Source organism: Topomyia yanbarensis, chromosome 2, assembly GCF_030247195.1.
Source record: "Topomyia yanbarensis strain Yona2022 chromosome 2, ASM3024719v1, whole genome shotgun sequence".
NCBI classification, from domain to species: domain Eukaryota; kingdom Metazoa; phylum Arthropoda; class Insecta; order Diptera; family Culicidae; genus Topomyia; species Topomyia yanbarensis.
Window position 1 is genome coordinate 320,124,555 of NC_080671.1, and position 16,433 is coordinate 320,140,987.

Here is a 16,433-nt window from a genome sequence, read left to right on the forward strand (position 1 = left end):
GTTGTCGATTCAGGAATCAAATCATAATAAGTTGATAACAACTCCGAATGGAACATTCAGAATTTGTTCCATTTGTATCTGACCACGCATTGAAATGTTGCTTTTAAATAAATCGCAGATTACCAATGAGAGAAGAACAACCTCTTCCTTGGTTACTGGGAGGATTACTGTCTCATCTATATTCTTAATACCAGAAGGCTCAGAAATTGCTTCCAGTAACCGTTGGAAGCAGGAGTTTTTGAAGATTCAAACTAAACCAGAGACATAAAACAGTACGTGATGCAAAGTGGTGGTCCTAATCTAGGAATCTGATGGCCGGAACTTTTCTACTTGGCAGATACAGGTCATGAAATATTTATAGCACCGTAGAAAAAAAAAAGAAATAAAACGAATTGCAATGCGGCAGCAATGATGAGATTGTGTGTAAAGGGCGGGTAGGAGTAATATAAGGTAAGGTGTAGAAGAAATATCCTTCAAAGTTGGAGTTCACCCAAAGTACCCTTATGCAGCCCTTAACCCTGACACATGGCCGCAAGGCATATTGTTCAGGAAATTTGAGGATAACTGTACCCATAAGATTTGGTGCTCGCCGACTAATTTTCTCCCTAATTTCAGAAGCATGTATTACGCTAATCCAACCCGGTCCATCAATCCTACAGAGGACTCCGCAACGGTTAGCAATGCCACTATGCCAAACTACACCGCTATTGTGAAAGAGTGTCTATGCTGATCGCATACTGGGACGCAACGCAGTTGGTACTATGGAAGCCCTCGATCCCTCCGTTACAGTCGTGCCCTTACAGCTAGCGTTCAGCAGTCGTCCCGGTCCTGTATGTGTGGGTGGAGAGGAGTCTTCCAAGCCGCCTTTCTCGGCAAATATTATACAAATTGTAATGATACAACGGTTGAACCGATTCACGCTTCTGGTTCATCGTACGACTCTCGCCGTAAGCTACTATCGTCCCGTTCCTGCTCTCCGCATCGCACCATCGGGATTCAACGCATACTGGGACGCACCGCTGTTGGCACTATGGAAGCCCTCGATCCCCCCGCCACAGACAAGCAATTGCAGCCAGCGATCATTAGTCGTCCCGGTTCTGTGTGTGTGATGGGTGAAAGGGTCTTCCAACGCGCCACAAATGGCAAATATACATCTGATCCGAACACTTCCAGCGCTGATGTATTCTTTGCTACCAGTAATTTGCCTTTTGCTCCGACATCTTGTGACCAGATGTCAACCATTTCTCTTGCCGACGATGATCGTCACATTCTGGGGCGAGACGCAATTGATTCGTTCTCTGGTAAACCTTAAATTCAGCAACAGCCTTAACCGAAACGTGGCTCAACAACCGTACTCTGTCCCATCATGTGTTTGGTTCAACATTCGATGTCTTCCACTGTGACCGTAATGCCCCCAAAGGCCACAAGACAGCAGGTGGTGGGGTACTCAATGCCGTTCGCCATGTTATAAAAGCCCGAGTTATCAACGATGAGCGATGGGCGAGCTCCGAGCAAGTGTGGATATAAGTGAAAAAAATCAATCATGATATCGCAATAGCGAAGCTGGACAAACTCGGTATTCATGGACAACTCCTGCGCTGGTTTCGTTTCTACCGCGATGGAAGGCTACTTAAGGACTGTCTATCTGCACCATTCTTCGCTACATCCGGCATCCCACACGGAAGCCATTTCGGTCCAGTGATATTCTTCCTCTACTTTAATGACGTCAAAATCAAATTACAAGGCCTTTCTTTCGCCGACGACATGAATTTTTTTCGACAAATACGGGATAAAATCGATGCCGAGTTTCTTTCGAGTGAACTGAAAAGCTTTAGTACGTGGTGTGAACTAAACAGAATGGTTTTAAACCTGAGTAAATGCTCAATCGCGGAAACTCTTTCCAATTCAGTTTTACTACCATTTCTTCGACTCGAGCATTCCATAACACTCTCACGTCAAGGATCTCGGAGATATCATGGATTCGACAGTAACGTTCAAACCACATACATCATCTATTGTGGATAAGGCATCAAGACCTATACTGTTTAAAATCACTCTATTGCGCGCTGGTTCGCTCAACACTAGAATATTGTTCTGCTGTTCAGAACCCCTACTACCAGAATGGCGTTGACAGAATCGAGGCTGTCCGATGCCGGTTCATACGCTTTGCAATCCGACATCTTCCTTTTTGCCTTTCTCATATAAAGAAAGGCTATGCAATCACTGTAAAAATCGACTTTTTAACCGAGGCCCGGAGGGCCGAGTGTCATACACCATTCGATTCAGTTCGTCGAGATCGGCAAATGTCTGTGTGTGTATGTATGTATGTGTGTGTGTATGTGTGTGTGTCATTTAAACTCGCACAATTTTCTCAGAGATGGTTGAACCGATTTTCGCAAACTTAGTTTCATATGAAAGGTATAACGCTCCCATAAGCTGCTATTGAATTTTTAGTTGATCCGACTTCCGGTTCCAGAGTTACGGGTTGAAGAGTGCGGTCACACAGCAAATTCCCATATAAACTGGTACTGCCATGATGTTAAAATGATGTAAAACATATTGAAATTGATGTAACATTACTCTAGTTTGCGGGTCTGGATCACTAATGATCAATCAAAGCAGCTTTGACCACATTTGTCACCTATGACAGTTCATGACGCCCCCGGGGAACCCGCCAAGTTCCTAAGCTAATATCATACCCATTCCCCAACGAATTCTCTACCGATTTTTACAAACTTGATTTCAAATTAAAAATACAGTAATACCATTGACTGCTGCTGAATTTCATTCGGTTCTGACTCTTACTTCCGGAGTTACAGCGGTGTTAGTAAGGATACATTGGAATTTCCCATATAAATCGGTACAAACGTAATACCTCAGAGGCTAAAAACTATTGAAATGGTAACCAAATTACTTCTTATCGCAGATCTAGATCACTGATTGCCAATCAAACATTCTTTGAATATATTGTCCACTATCGACGATTCCGGAAGTCCGGAATTCCGGGCATATTCCACAATTAAAGTCACATCGGTTCATCGGTGATGACTGAACCGATTTTCTCAAACCAAGTCTCAAATGGAAGGCAAAATATGAAGCTGAGTATTGCATCGCCGCCCCTCCGCCCCCCCCGCCTTGCCCTTACATCTCCCTCCTTCATCACTACCGTCCCCTTGGACCACCCTCATGCCCGCATTTCCTTCATCCACCCCGTGTACCAAAATAAGATGAAGGATTTCTGACGCATCCTCCACTCCCACTCTACTAACCCCCCATTCCCTCCACTTTTAAACCCATTCCACCAACATTTCAAAATATAATCACATGAAGATAACATTGAACTCATGCTGATTAAGCTAATTAAATACTATTCTTTTGCCTTTCTCATATAGAAAGGTTACGCAATTGCTCCAAAAACCGACTTTCTAACCGAGGCCCGGAGGGCCTAGTCTCATATAACATTTGACTCAGTTCGCCGAGATCGCAAAATATCTGTGTGTATGTATGTGTGTATGAGAGTATGTATGTATGTATGTATGCATGTATGTATGTATGTATGTATGTATGTATGTATGTATGTATGTATGTATGTATGTATGTATGTATGTATGTATGTATGTATGTATGTATGTATGTATGTATGTATGTATGTATGTATGTATGTATGTATGTATGTATGTATGTATGTATGTATGTATGTATGTATGTATGTATGTATGTATGTATGTATGTATGTATGTATGTATGTATGTATGTATGTATGTATGTATGTATGTATGTGCGGATTTGTTAAAAAAATGTCCACATCGGTTTCTCGGAGATGGCTGAACCGATTTTTACAAACTAAGATTCAAATGAAAGGTATACTATTCCCATAGGTTGCTATTGAATTTCATTTTCAACCGACATCTTGTTCCGGATTACGAGTTGAAGAGTATGGTTACAAAACAAAATTTGTTGATTTGTCCACATCGGTTTCTCGGAATTTTCTGAACAGATTTTGACAAACTTGATTTTAAATGAAAGGTCCATCAGCTGCTGTTGAATTTTGTGTGGATCCGAGTTCTGGTTCCTGAATTACAGGGTGATACGCACGATACGCAGCAAATCCCGATTCTAACGACTTCTGCGATAAATGTAAAAAGGTGAAATTGTTTCTAAAATGTAAACACAACTGTTGAATTTGTAGATCTAGGTCACCAACAGTCATTCAAAGTCTCTTTGGCCACACTGGCCACCATCGACGGTTCCGGAAGCATCCAAATTCAGAATAACGGTTATATTGGTTTCTCGAAAATGGCTAGACCGATTTGGTCAACTTAGTCTCAAATGAAAGGTGTTGCGTCCCCGGAAACTGATATTAAATTCCATCTCCATCCGACTTCCGGCTCCGGAGTTACGGGTTGTGGAGTGCGATCACATAGAAAACTCCGATTCAAACCGATACCGCGATAAATGCAAAAAGGTGCTCTTATATATATACTTACCAAGTGTAATAAGAATGAAAGAAATTTTCATAATGCTATATTGTACGAACCAGCTATTAAATCATAGTTTGGAGAAATGAGAAAGGCACAATTGCACCTCTAGGTGGATTAAAACAGGTTTTTTTTTTCAATTCGTTTATTTGATAAGGCAGGTTTGCGTTAGCATAAAGGTGCCAATTTTGTTTTGTTTCACATTTTAAATTACTTAAAACTTGGGGATTACATATTGATTTTTGAAATTAAACTTAGGCGCATTTATAGCTATACATATACACGAGGGGGTAATATAATTTTCGTAAGATTAGGGGGTCATTTAGTTTTTATGGCAATATGGTTTGACATTTTTAGCAATGAGATTATTGGAGCAAACAATGTTTAACTAAGGGGGAAAATTTTTACGACTATCTTAAAAGTAGAAATAATTAGAGGGCGTGATTAAATTTTGTAAAGATTCGGAGACATTAATTGGAGTTATTTTATGTGGTAGTAGAGTTGGGCATTTTCAGACTTCGGGAGATCAACGGATGGATTACAGAATCAGGGTGGCCTTCATCAGGAAGAATCATGTACTGGGACGCCGGGTGGTCGTTCTCAAGATGGCAGGGGTTTCTCCATATGATTTCGTAGTACGGCTCAGATGTTGATCGGCTACATTTCGAGTTGTGCGTGTGATGTTCGTGCTTTAGGTCCCGTGTTTGTTGGCTCATTCGACAGGGATGTTTTGTGTCGCCTTGGAGTCGCATCAAACCATCGTGGGCAGGGCCGGCGGAAAGCGTGAGTAGTATGGGTAGTACTACCCATACCGAAAATAACCGAGTGGGTAATTACCCACTCGAAATTTTAAACCATTTCAAAAAATTTAGATGCGCAACGCATGTATCTCGCACTACACACGTTTGAAAACATCGATGTACCATAATTCCATTTGCATAAACGAACGTGATTTAATGTGAATCTAATGTAAGCGTGTGCATTGCGAAAAGGGAAAAATCGTTACTAATGGACCCCTCACCATATACTTTCTACCCACTCGGGCGTAAAGTTTTTCGCCGCCCCTGATCGTGGGTGTATGGTACAGGTGGAAGAGAGCGTTTCTGAGAATGATAAGGAAAAAGGGGCAGTTAAAGTTGGATATTGATGGTTTTTATGAAGGTGTATATAAGGGATATATAGAGGACATCGCGGCTTGCCAACACATCTCGTACCGGGACGTTGGTTGGTCTTCCTCGGGCCCGGAGGGTGTCCATAAGCCGAGACCTGGCGGAACTGTACTCGGTGCACGCCCAGACTATGTGCTCTATATCGTGATAACCGTCGCCACAAGCGCAGATACCACTCCCCAAGAGCCCAATACGTCGGAGATGTGCATCCAGCGTGTAATGTTTCGCCATGAGTCGGGACATCACACGAATGAAGTCACGACCCACATCCATCCCCTTGAACCAAGGTTTCGTCGATACCTTAGGGACTATCGAATGTAGCCACCTTCCTAGCTCCCCATTGCTCCACGAGGTTTGCCAACTTTCGAGGGTTCTCTGATGAGTAATACTGAAAAATTCGTGGAAGCAAATTGGTCTTTCAAAAACGTCACCTTCAATGGCACCCACCTTAGCTAAGGAGTCCGCCTTCTCATTGCCCGGAATGGAGCAATGAGAAGGGACCCACACCAAGGTAATCTGGAAAGATTTGTCAGATAAAGCATTCAATAGCTCCCGTATTTTCTTAAAAAAATACGAGCAATGCTTTCCATGTTTCATCGAGCGAATAGCGTCAATAGAACTGAGGCTATTCAAGACGACGTAGAAATGGTCTGCGGGTAATGTGTCAATGACTCCAAGGGTATACTGAATAGCAGCTAGTTCTGCGGCGTAAACTGAAGCAGGGTCACTGAGTTTGTAGGAGGCGGTGAACTTTTGATTGAAAATACCGAAGCCAGTGGACCCTTCGTGATTTGATCCGTCAGTGTAAAACATCTTAGAACAGTCGACATCTCGAAATTTATTATAAAAATGTTTGGGACCACTTGCGGGCGTATGTGGTCCGGAATTCCACAGATCTCGTCTTCCATGGACGTGTCGAAGAAAACAGTAGATTCAGAAGTATTTATGAAATGCACACGGTTGGGATTGTAATAAGAAGGATTAATATTTTGCGCCATGTAGTCAAAGTACAGGGACATAAAACGGGTCTGAGAATTGAGCTCAACAAGCCTTTCGAAATTTTCAATCACCAAGATATCGCATCGAATGAGCAATCGATATGAGAGTTCCCAAAATCGATTTTTCAGCGGGAGAACGCCCGACAGGACTTCGAGACTCATCGTATGGGTCAACAACGATACTGAATTCGTTCGAGTTTGATGAAATGTATGTTCGCGGCGGATCGAAAGCAGAAGCATCCGTATTCCAGGACCGACAGTATCGTTGTTTGATACAACCTCATTAGGTCTCCTGGGTGGGCACTAGGGTGGGACAAAAAATAGATTCCAGCTCCGACCAACTTTTTAGGTACCATTTGGGTCCTAGAACAACTGTACAAATTCTCAGCTCGATCGGTGAAACTATATTTTTGCGCCCACTGTTTAAAGTTTACATGGGATTTTGTATGGGAAAGTCAACTTTTACAAAATAATTCCACCAGGAGCCGCCCATTACTTCCTAAAAATAAATCGTTATGTGGTTTGTATAGGAAATTTTACAAAGAAACAAAGTCTCGAAAACCACGAATCGATCTGATTATTGAGAAAAAAGTTATTAAGCAGAAACCGATTGATGCTCTGACGATTGATAAAATATTCATTTTTTCTAGCACCACTGCTGTTGGTTGTCCTATTATTCGCAATTTTGTTTTAATCCTCTCTTAACGTATCTAAATCGTTTATCTATACTATTTGGTCACTTCGCAAGGTTTTGAGGGATAAATTGAGGCTTCTTTTTAAATAATAAGAGGAAGTTAAAAATTTTGTATATAATTAGACCGCCAGAAGCAGTGATGCTATGAAAACTGAAATTTTCATCAATCTTCTGGGCATCAATCGGTTTTTGCTTAAAAACTTTTTCCACAAGCATCAGATCGTTTTGCAGTCTTCTAGACTTTGTTTCCTTGATAAATTTCCTATAAAAATCAGACATCTGTTTATTTTTAGGAGATAACGGGCGACTCTTGGAAGAATTAATTTGCAAAAGACAATTTTCCCATACGAAATCCCATGTAAACTTTAAACCGTGGGCGCAAAAATATAGTTTCACCGATCGAGCTAAAAATTTGCAGAATTGTTCTGGGAGCTAAATGGGACCCAAAAAGTTACTGGGAGCCAAATTTTATTTTTTTCATATAACCATGTCCCACTCTAGTGGGCACCCCACCACGTTCCGGTTATGGTACGAAGAAAGTTGATCCTTTGTTGGCATTTCTGTTTCAGATACCGAATATGGCATCCCCAAGTACCTTTCGAGTCGAACCAGACCCCTAGATATTTTACTGCGAAGATCTGAGCTATAGTTTGACCCATTAATAGAAGCTGTAGTTGTGCTGGTTCACACTTCCTAGAAAATACAACTAGCTCAGTTTTCTCCGTAGAGAATTCGATACCCAGCTTCGACATCTTCCTTGGCAAAACAGATTTCAGCTGCCGAGCTACGAAAACCGTTAGAAGTTAATTCAGCTCGATATTTTAATCATCTGGAGGGACTGCTGTCGATCCCTGTTCGTCTCGGACTTCCTGTCTGCCAGGATTTTCAAGCTCGCGTTCGAGCTCTACGCAATAACTCTCTTCTGCGAGTCCCGGCCAGGGTAACCAACTATGGGCGCCAGAGCGCTGCTACGGGACTTCAGCGTATTTTTAACAGTGGGGCGACGGCTTTTGGCTTCAACCTGACGAGGAATTCGATAAAAGGCCAAAATAATGTCTATTCTAAAATGTAATTAGATTGAGCAACCACCATTGGGGCCAAGGGATCTGTTGGTGACGGTACAACAAATAAACAAAAGGAGGGAGCTTTTGTGAGTTTCGTAAGCAGCAATTTGACACGAAACCAAATACTAAGGAAGTTTCGTTGTGTGGGAGTGTGATTTTTTCCGCGAGCGCCGTTTAGGGTGTACGATGCTTTCTACCGGTTCTGAAGCTAACCGAGTATGAGCCAATCTTCAAATACGGAAATTATCATGTAGAACAAATCGAAACTCGTCTTTATCCACATTGTGTTCGCTTTGCTTGATGCGCAATACAATGATAAGCGAAGTGCTATACACTTCCGAACAATCCAGCGCGGTAATATTTATTGTATAAGAATTGATGGAACCTGAGTGCGACGCAGAGAGGATTTAAATGTTTTGGAATAGGAATTTTTTGTTGGGACCATTTTAGTATTACCCGTCTTACTATTAGAGCATATTTTTCTTATTACCGTAAATATGTTACGGCCGAGTTCTGGGTATATTTATACGAGAGAAGGATGAAAAATCTGGATTTAAAAGTGTTGCAAACTTTAACATTACAAGAAAAAGGTAGCAAACAAAGTTAGTCTTAATGGATTTTTCTTAAAATAATACTGCATTTGATTAACCTACTTACTAAAAGCATGATACCAATTTGTTTGTTAAATGATACTATAGAATTTAATGGATTACGACTAGTAATAATAAAAGATTCATAAACCTTTATGTCATGAAAAATGATGCTTGATATTAAAAATATGTACTACACACATAAACCTGTATAAGATGACTCTACAGCAACACTCATCTAATGAACTGATTTTGACACGCTTGACCGACTCTTCCGTACAAACTAAATAAATCTAATTTTGAGGTCATGTCGTCAACCACCAACCCGGGTCATACCGACGATAGATGGTTTGAATCACCCACAATTTGCGTTACTGATTGTGGGTCACAACAACCACCCCATTGCACATGCCAAAGCTGCCCAAAAAGCAGAATCGACTCGTTACGAACAATGGCCCAGTTATACCATTACCTAGCAATCACAGCCTCTAAATCAATTGACCAGCCGAACTGATGCATTTGAATTTTCTCTCTTTTGTTCATGTTTTTGGTACGCTGCGCTGCGCTCGTGTGGTCGACATCCTTGTCCTGCCGATTGCCACCAATTCACCATTCTTAGTGCGGACGGTAACTATGAGGTGACAATAATGACAAAAGCAATTTTACATCATACGGGTAAAGTAGTATGGAAACCACCTGCCATTTATAAATCATTTTGTGAGATCGATGTTGAGTATTTTCCCTTCGACGAGCAAACATGTTTCATGAAGTTTGGATCCTGGACGTACGATGGATACCTGGTGAGTATGTGCCCCTTATTAGTAGAACACCGAAAGATAGATGAATGGATCCGAAATGTAGGCCTGCTATGTATGTACATGCTCTCTTAACAAATTTGGAAGTACCGACCAAACAGGCTGCATGTCAATGTGCTTGAATGGGGATAATTGTGATTGTGATTGAATAAGAATGATTGAACCACGAATGGTTTGACTGAGGCTGTCTGGAGCGGATACGTGCTTACATTTATATGTGCTCTTGTGGAGCTGAGCTGAACGGTGCCAGGAAACTAATGAGCAGCTCAGAACCATTCGTTTCACATGATGTTTGCTTTTCTTTTTTGTTCAATTTCAGGTGGATTTACGCCATCTTCAGCAGACGCCAGATTCGGATAACATCGACGTGGGAATAGATCTGCAAGATTACTATATATCAGTTGAATGGGACATTATGAAGGTGCCTGCAGTTAGAAATGAAAAATTTTATAGTTGTTGTGAAGAACCATATCCGGATATTATATTTAATATAACGTTAAGGAGAAAGACACTTTTCTACACCGTGAATTTGATCATACCTTGCGTTGGGATATCGTTTCTCTCCGTACTAGTGTTTTATTTGCCCAGTGACTCCGGCGAAAAGATATCATTATGTATAAGTATATTACTGTCACTCACTGTGTTTTTTCTACTGCTGGCTGAAATCATTCCACCAACGTCGCTAACGGTTCCACTGCTAGGAAAGTATTTATTATTCACGATGATGCTAGTCACATTGTCCGTAGTTGTTACCATTGCCGTACTGAACGTTAACTTTAGGTAAGTATTCTATGCCGTTTTCCACACATATATAGTATTACAATTGAAACTACTTACACTCATGTTTACTACGTGATGGTTGAAGTGAGTTTACTTTTCATAGAGTTGTATTCATCGCGCTTAGAAGCAATGTTCTCCAGCTAACGTGACCGTACACTTTTGGGACTAATCTTGCCAAATGTTGACACTAGTTTCATTTTTATTTTCATTTCTGGAACTGTATTAGCCGTCGTCAACATCGATTAACTGGCGATTTGAAGTATCATCACCAGCGATCCCACATAGGACCACTTTTCCCTATATTATTAACGATCTATCTTGGGTACTTTTGAATGAGGCCACATAATAAGAAAATATCCTCTAATTATTTTTAATTGCATGTAACTTTGCTCATAGTCTGAAAATGCTCACGCGAATTTTTTCACACAGTTTGGAATATAATTTATTTCTGTTCCGTAAACTAGTTATGAAATATAATGTAGTAGTTCCCAATGATGTTAGACAAGACCACGAAAATTACTCTGAGTGTTAAAAATACATTGCAGGGGCACAATTCGTGTTCGTGAAATAGTTCACACGCGATAAGATTTCGCTGATCGCTTACGCTGTCATGATACAGTTTATATTGACACGTAACTCCGTGTAATTGAATATAAGTGCTACCTTCTTGAAAAAGCAACATCGGAACAAGAGACGACCATCACAGAAACGAATCTCGGTACTGAACTGTCTGGTTGAAATATGGGGAAACGTTTGTTTACAATGCGATGTACGCTGCATTCTTCTACAACATTGACGAACATCAGCACTGATTTATAAAAAAACGCTCGACCACTTCGAACTAGGTAAGAAGTCAAAATGAAAAAAAAGTCAAAAACAAAATTAAAAAAAAAATTAATGGAGACGCATGGTTATTACTGATAATAAATTTTAATAATCACTTTATAGCTACAATAATGACACGCATACATTCACAACTTTCAAATAGCAGTGAGAGTTGTGATCTACGGGGGTTTTACTAGTGATCAAGAGAGAGGAGCTGAGTGGAAAGAGTGATTTCTTAGATGGTGAAAGGAGGGGGGATATGAATATTTTTTGTATATATATGAAAAAATGTTCAAAACCAATCTGAGCAGGAAAAATGTAGAAAAACCAACAGCTCAGCGAATGGGTTTGGGTAGTCACCCGACCCACTAATACAACTAATCTTGCACGGAACCTGATTCCTCCCCAGCATTACCTTACGGCATTAATTCTGGAAGAGTTTTTTTTTATATGCAATGCACACACTCCTATCCAACTACTCAGTAGTTAGTTCTTTCAGTGGGGTTACAGCACCCATCCTCGACACATTACCAGTTTTCAATCATTCACATAACGTGGCAATTTCTGTATGCTAGTAGGAAAGCTAGCTGTAGGTCTAGAATTAGTGCTCTTCCCCTACGAGGACAATCTGGGCGGCAAACTTCAGACTGTCTAATTTACTGAGCTCTTCAGTTCCCTTGTGCTATTTAGTACCACTTCCTCGTTGAGCTTCCGACTTGTTCGCAAACTACTCCTGTTCCCGACGACAAATCGAGCCTACTCCGACGAAGAGTTCCTCGGCGACAGAAGTTCGAAAGCGAGCCAACCAGCCAGGTACCGAGGTCAGTTCCGCGATTCCGGTAGAGTAGAGCGTCGGGTTTGCTGGAGTCTCTGCGCGACGGGTGGTGTCTCGTCGCGGTCTAAGCAGTCTTGTTTTCGGCGGTGATTCTGACTGAACGCTGACGGAGAGTTCTCCGGCGAAAGAGGTTCTCCCGATACCGATTCTTCTTTGGTTTCAGTACCACAACTTCTTGACCGGCGCCATTTGGCGCCACAACTCCTTTAAGCCCTTTAGTTCTCTTCTTGTGCCGATTAGCACTACTTCTTTGATGACCCATTCAGCTCCTCGACTTGTTCGCGAACTACTCGGTCTAGTCTCCGACGATGGACCTGAGCTACTCCCTCTCTGTTTCGCCGGCGAGAGAAGTTCTCCCGAAACCGAACCAATCGGCTGGGTGCCGAGGTCAGTTCGGCGATTCCGGTGAAGCAGGGCGTTCGGTTCACTGGTGCCTCGATGATCCGCGACTGGGTGTGTCTCGTTGCGGTCTACTCAGTCTAGTCCCCAGCGATGAATCTGGCTTACGCTGACGGAGAGTTCCCTGGCGAAAGATGTTCTCCCAATACCGATTCTTCTTTGGGTATTTGCTATATTTCTATCGGAATAACCGGTGGAGCGCCGTGGTCGGTCCAGCGATTCCGGATTGAGCGTGGCGTCTGGTTCGCTGGCGTTTCAAAGACTCATACTTGGTGCTTTGTTGTAGTCTACTCGACTAGTCCTCGGCGATAGATCCAGCTTATTCCTGCGTAGAGTTCACTGGCAGTGATTGCCCTCCCGAAACCGTTGCTCGATGTTCATCACGCCGTTTCCGCTGTAAGACGGTCAGGATCTACATCACAACTTTGTTTACTGCGCTCCACGTCTTTGCGTCGTTTGTCATTCTGTAGGTTACATTATCAGGGTTGATGTTCGGTCCTAACGTTTTAGGTAGCTCCCTGCACGTCGCTTCAAACCTCGAGCATTCAAAGACCACATGCTCCAGTGTCTCTTCGACGTTCTCATACTCCGGGCACAATGGTGACTTTGCGTACCCGAACCGATGAAGATACTTCATGAAGCAGCCGTGGCTCGGTAGGAGCTGTTTGAGATAATCTCTCCATGCTTTCTATTCACCCACGTCGACAGGTTTGGAAGAACCGGTAGGACCACTTTCCTTTCTCCTTATTGTCCCAATCCTGCTGCTACGTCACCATCGAATCGATTCTCATCATCTGACGTTTCATTGATTTTAGCACTTGATATCCTCCGCCTAGGGTGATGCAGATGGGGATCATCGTGGCGATAACACAGCCTACCTCCGGTACGAAATCGCACCTCGTACGACCACCAGCCTGTTCAGCTTTTCGCGGTTCCGTTTGGCTTTCAGCGCCGCACACCAGGCATGAGCCTACCGCTCCCAATTGCTTCAGTGCACGCTTCGATGCAATCGCATGCCCTTCGACGGTGATCTGTATCCGCTGAACCGCTTTGCAGTTGCTGACCCACAACACATCCGTCTTATGGTGAGCTATTTAGGGGAATTATGGTTAAAACCGACACCTTAAGTTTAACACTTTTTCTAAGTTGCCACAAAACCAATAAAATTATAATTTTTATGCAGAATTCTTCTTCAGAAAATTCTTAACAAGACTTAATTTTTTCAGCGCTTCAAAAAATTAATTTCATTAAAAAATATTGGTTGTAAAACTTGGAAAACAAAGTGACTTTGTGTAAGCACTGCGGGTAAAACCGACACCCCATAGGGGTAAGATCGACACCCCCTTTAATTTATTTTCTCTCCACTTTATTAAAATCTTTATCTTTATTAAAAATGAGATAAATGCGTGATTAATAAAGTGTGAGTATGTATGATGCAAATATGTGCTTTTTATTGTTTCATCATGTAGTGAGGGGAAGAAAATTCGAAAGCGTAGTACTATAAATAAGAGTATTTTATGCTATAGGATTATTTATTGATATGAGTATTTCCAAATAATCCTTTCGCACATCATTGCAACCTCCAGTGTCATTTTATTTCGTAAGAGAAGATTTTCAAGCGTTCTACGTTCTGCTAATTGGATTCATTCACTTATAAGTGACACACACACTTCTTAGTAAAACTATCTTTTTCAGATTTGACTCTGATATCAACGATCTATTGGGGTATACATAATATCATTGTCTCATTGTGATGAAATTCGTCTATGACAAACCAAGAGAACACTAGAAATTCGGTTTGATGACCTTTTTGCAGAAATAGCAAAAGCTTCGTTAGAATCAGATAAGCAAAAATTCCAATTTTTGATTTTTAAAGAGACTTACAAGAAATAAACACAACAAAAGAATTTCTGTGTATTTCTGCTAATACCATAGTGTTCTAATAGGCTAATTGAAGTGTCACAAAGATCCCCAGTATTTTGAAATGAATCGCAACTATACACAACCATCTTAACAGGGTGTCGGTTTTACCCTAACCATAGGGTGTCGGTTTTACCCCAACAGCGCACATTTTTTATAAAAGCAATTAAAAATATTGAATTTTTCAAACTCTTCTTCAATGCACCTAGTTGATCATAGGAAAGGCCGATAATAATAGGCACTGAAAAATGGGGTGATTTGAAAAGCTTTTGTTCGGTTAAAACCTTAAAATCTACCAACGAAATTTTACATCCAGACGAGTATGAACGCTGCTGTCGTATGTTTTGTTTATTTTTATGACATTCGGCGCACTAACGTAAATCCAATTTTTCTTCAAATGCTCTACATAAACGTACTAATAATATTGTATCATTATGAAATGAATAAAAATTTGATTTCTAGGAAAAGTTGTGGGGTGTCGGTTTTATCCACAGTTTCGGTTTTTCCCACAATTCCCCTGCAGCTTGATCCCGTTCATCCAGCTCTCGATCGCATCTATTGTCTCCGTTACCGACACCTCCATTTCTTCAAGTGTCTCACTCATCACTGTTAGTGACACGTCGTTCACGAAACCCACGATTTTCACTTTCCCGGCAGCCGCAATGCTAAAACCCCCATTGTACATCCCTTTCCAAAGAGTTGGACAGATAATGGAGCCCTGAGAAACGCTCGCTGCGACTCGCATTGCCTTTTGCCCTTTGTTCGTCTCGTACAGCAGTACTCTACTCAGGATCTGGTTCATTAGTTTGTGCAGCGCTGCGGCATTGGCCTATACGAGGCTGAATGGCCCTGTGGCTTCCCTGACTTTGGCAGCAACTACAGAATGTGGCGAAATTTCTCTCGGTACCGATATCCATTTCGTGAACCAATAAGCTCCCAGTTTTGTCACGATACCATTTAGCTCCTCGCTTCGCCGCGATCTACTCGTAATCATCGGCGGTTGACCTAGCCTCCACAACGAGCCGACAGGTAGGTGTCGAGGTCTGTCGCCAATTTTCACTATAAGGAAACATTCTCAAAAGATAACTTTTGCAAATGAAACTTAGAGGATTCCATTTAAAATATAAGGTACATTTTTGTTGAACATATTTAATTTTTTTCAAATTTCTTCAAAATATTTCGAAAGAGGAATTTTAAGTGTCTCCAACTGATCTTTAAAAATGTTATTAATCCCCCTTGTCTTATAGACTCATTCGTAGTAGACAAGTGCGCCGATGTATTTTTGATCGGTGGCGGCGTAGGAGTCAATTTTGATCGGCGGCGGCGGCGCCCAGTGGGGCAGAATGCTACTTTCGACGCTCAAAACCTCTAGTGCCCTGGGTATGTATTTTGGACGATTGATGTGGTCAGCAAAGTATCGTGGATAAAAATAAGCATTATTTTGACAACTTTGGTTTTGATCTAGATAAGTAGAAACTGATCTAGATCAGTTCTATCTTTTGATACAGACATCTTATCAAAAAGTTTTCTTCTGTAAAGTTGTTTGTTATGATATGCTAAATATATGTATCAAAGACATTTATACTCTATAGCCTATGTAGATCGCGCTACATGACATTTAAAAAAAATTCGAACAAATTAATTTTTTTTTTAATTTCTGGAAAATTTTGGTTATTACTAAATCTTCGAAAACGTGCAATATTTAAAGAAGTTGCAAAGAGTGATAAATGTAATCATGACATTTAAAGAGTGTTTTCATCATAAATATTGAAAAAATATGATCCACAATAATTGTAATAACCCAGGAAGCGGCAGACAGCGGCAGCTGAAATTTTGTTTGTGATTAATAGAGACCTTTAACTTTAT

General features: G+C 41.3%; 1 protein-coding gene across 4 annotated transcripts in view; it reads left to right on the top strand.

The window, feature by feature from the left end:
• LOC131683743 (acetylcholine receptor subunit alpha-like 1) overlaps positions 1-16,433 on the top strand; it is a 343,079-nt gene that overhangs the window by 289,468 nt on the left and 37,178 nt on the right. For 3 of the 4 annotated variants that reach the window (XR_009304555.1, XM_058966001.1, XM_058966000.1), the window contains 2 exons: positions 9,613-9,793; positions 10,128-10,588. Coding sequence is in view for 3 of the 4 variants with exons in the window: in XM_058966001.1 (XP_058821984.1) it covers positions 9,613-9,793; positions 10,128-10,588 (642 nt within the window). In the remaining variant the exon portion in view is untranslated. Of the gene's footprint in view, positions 1-9,612; positions 9,794-10,127; positions 10,593-16,433 lie in introns of those variants that run through there. The other variant, XM_058966002.1, reaches the window with a different exon arrangement.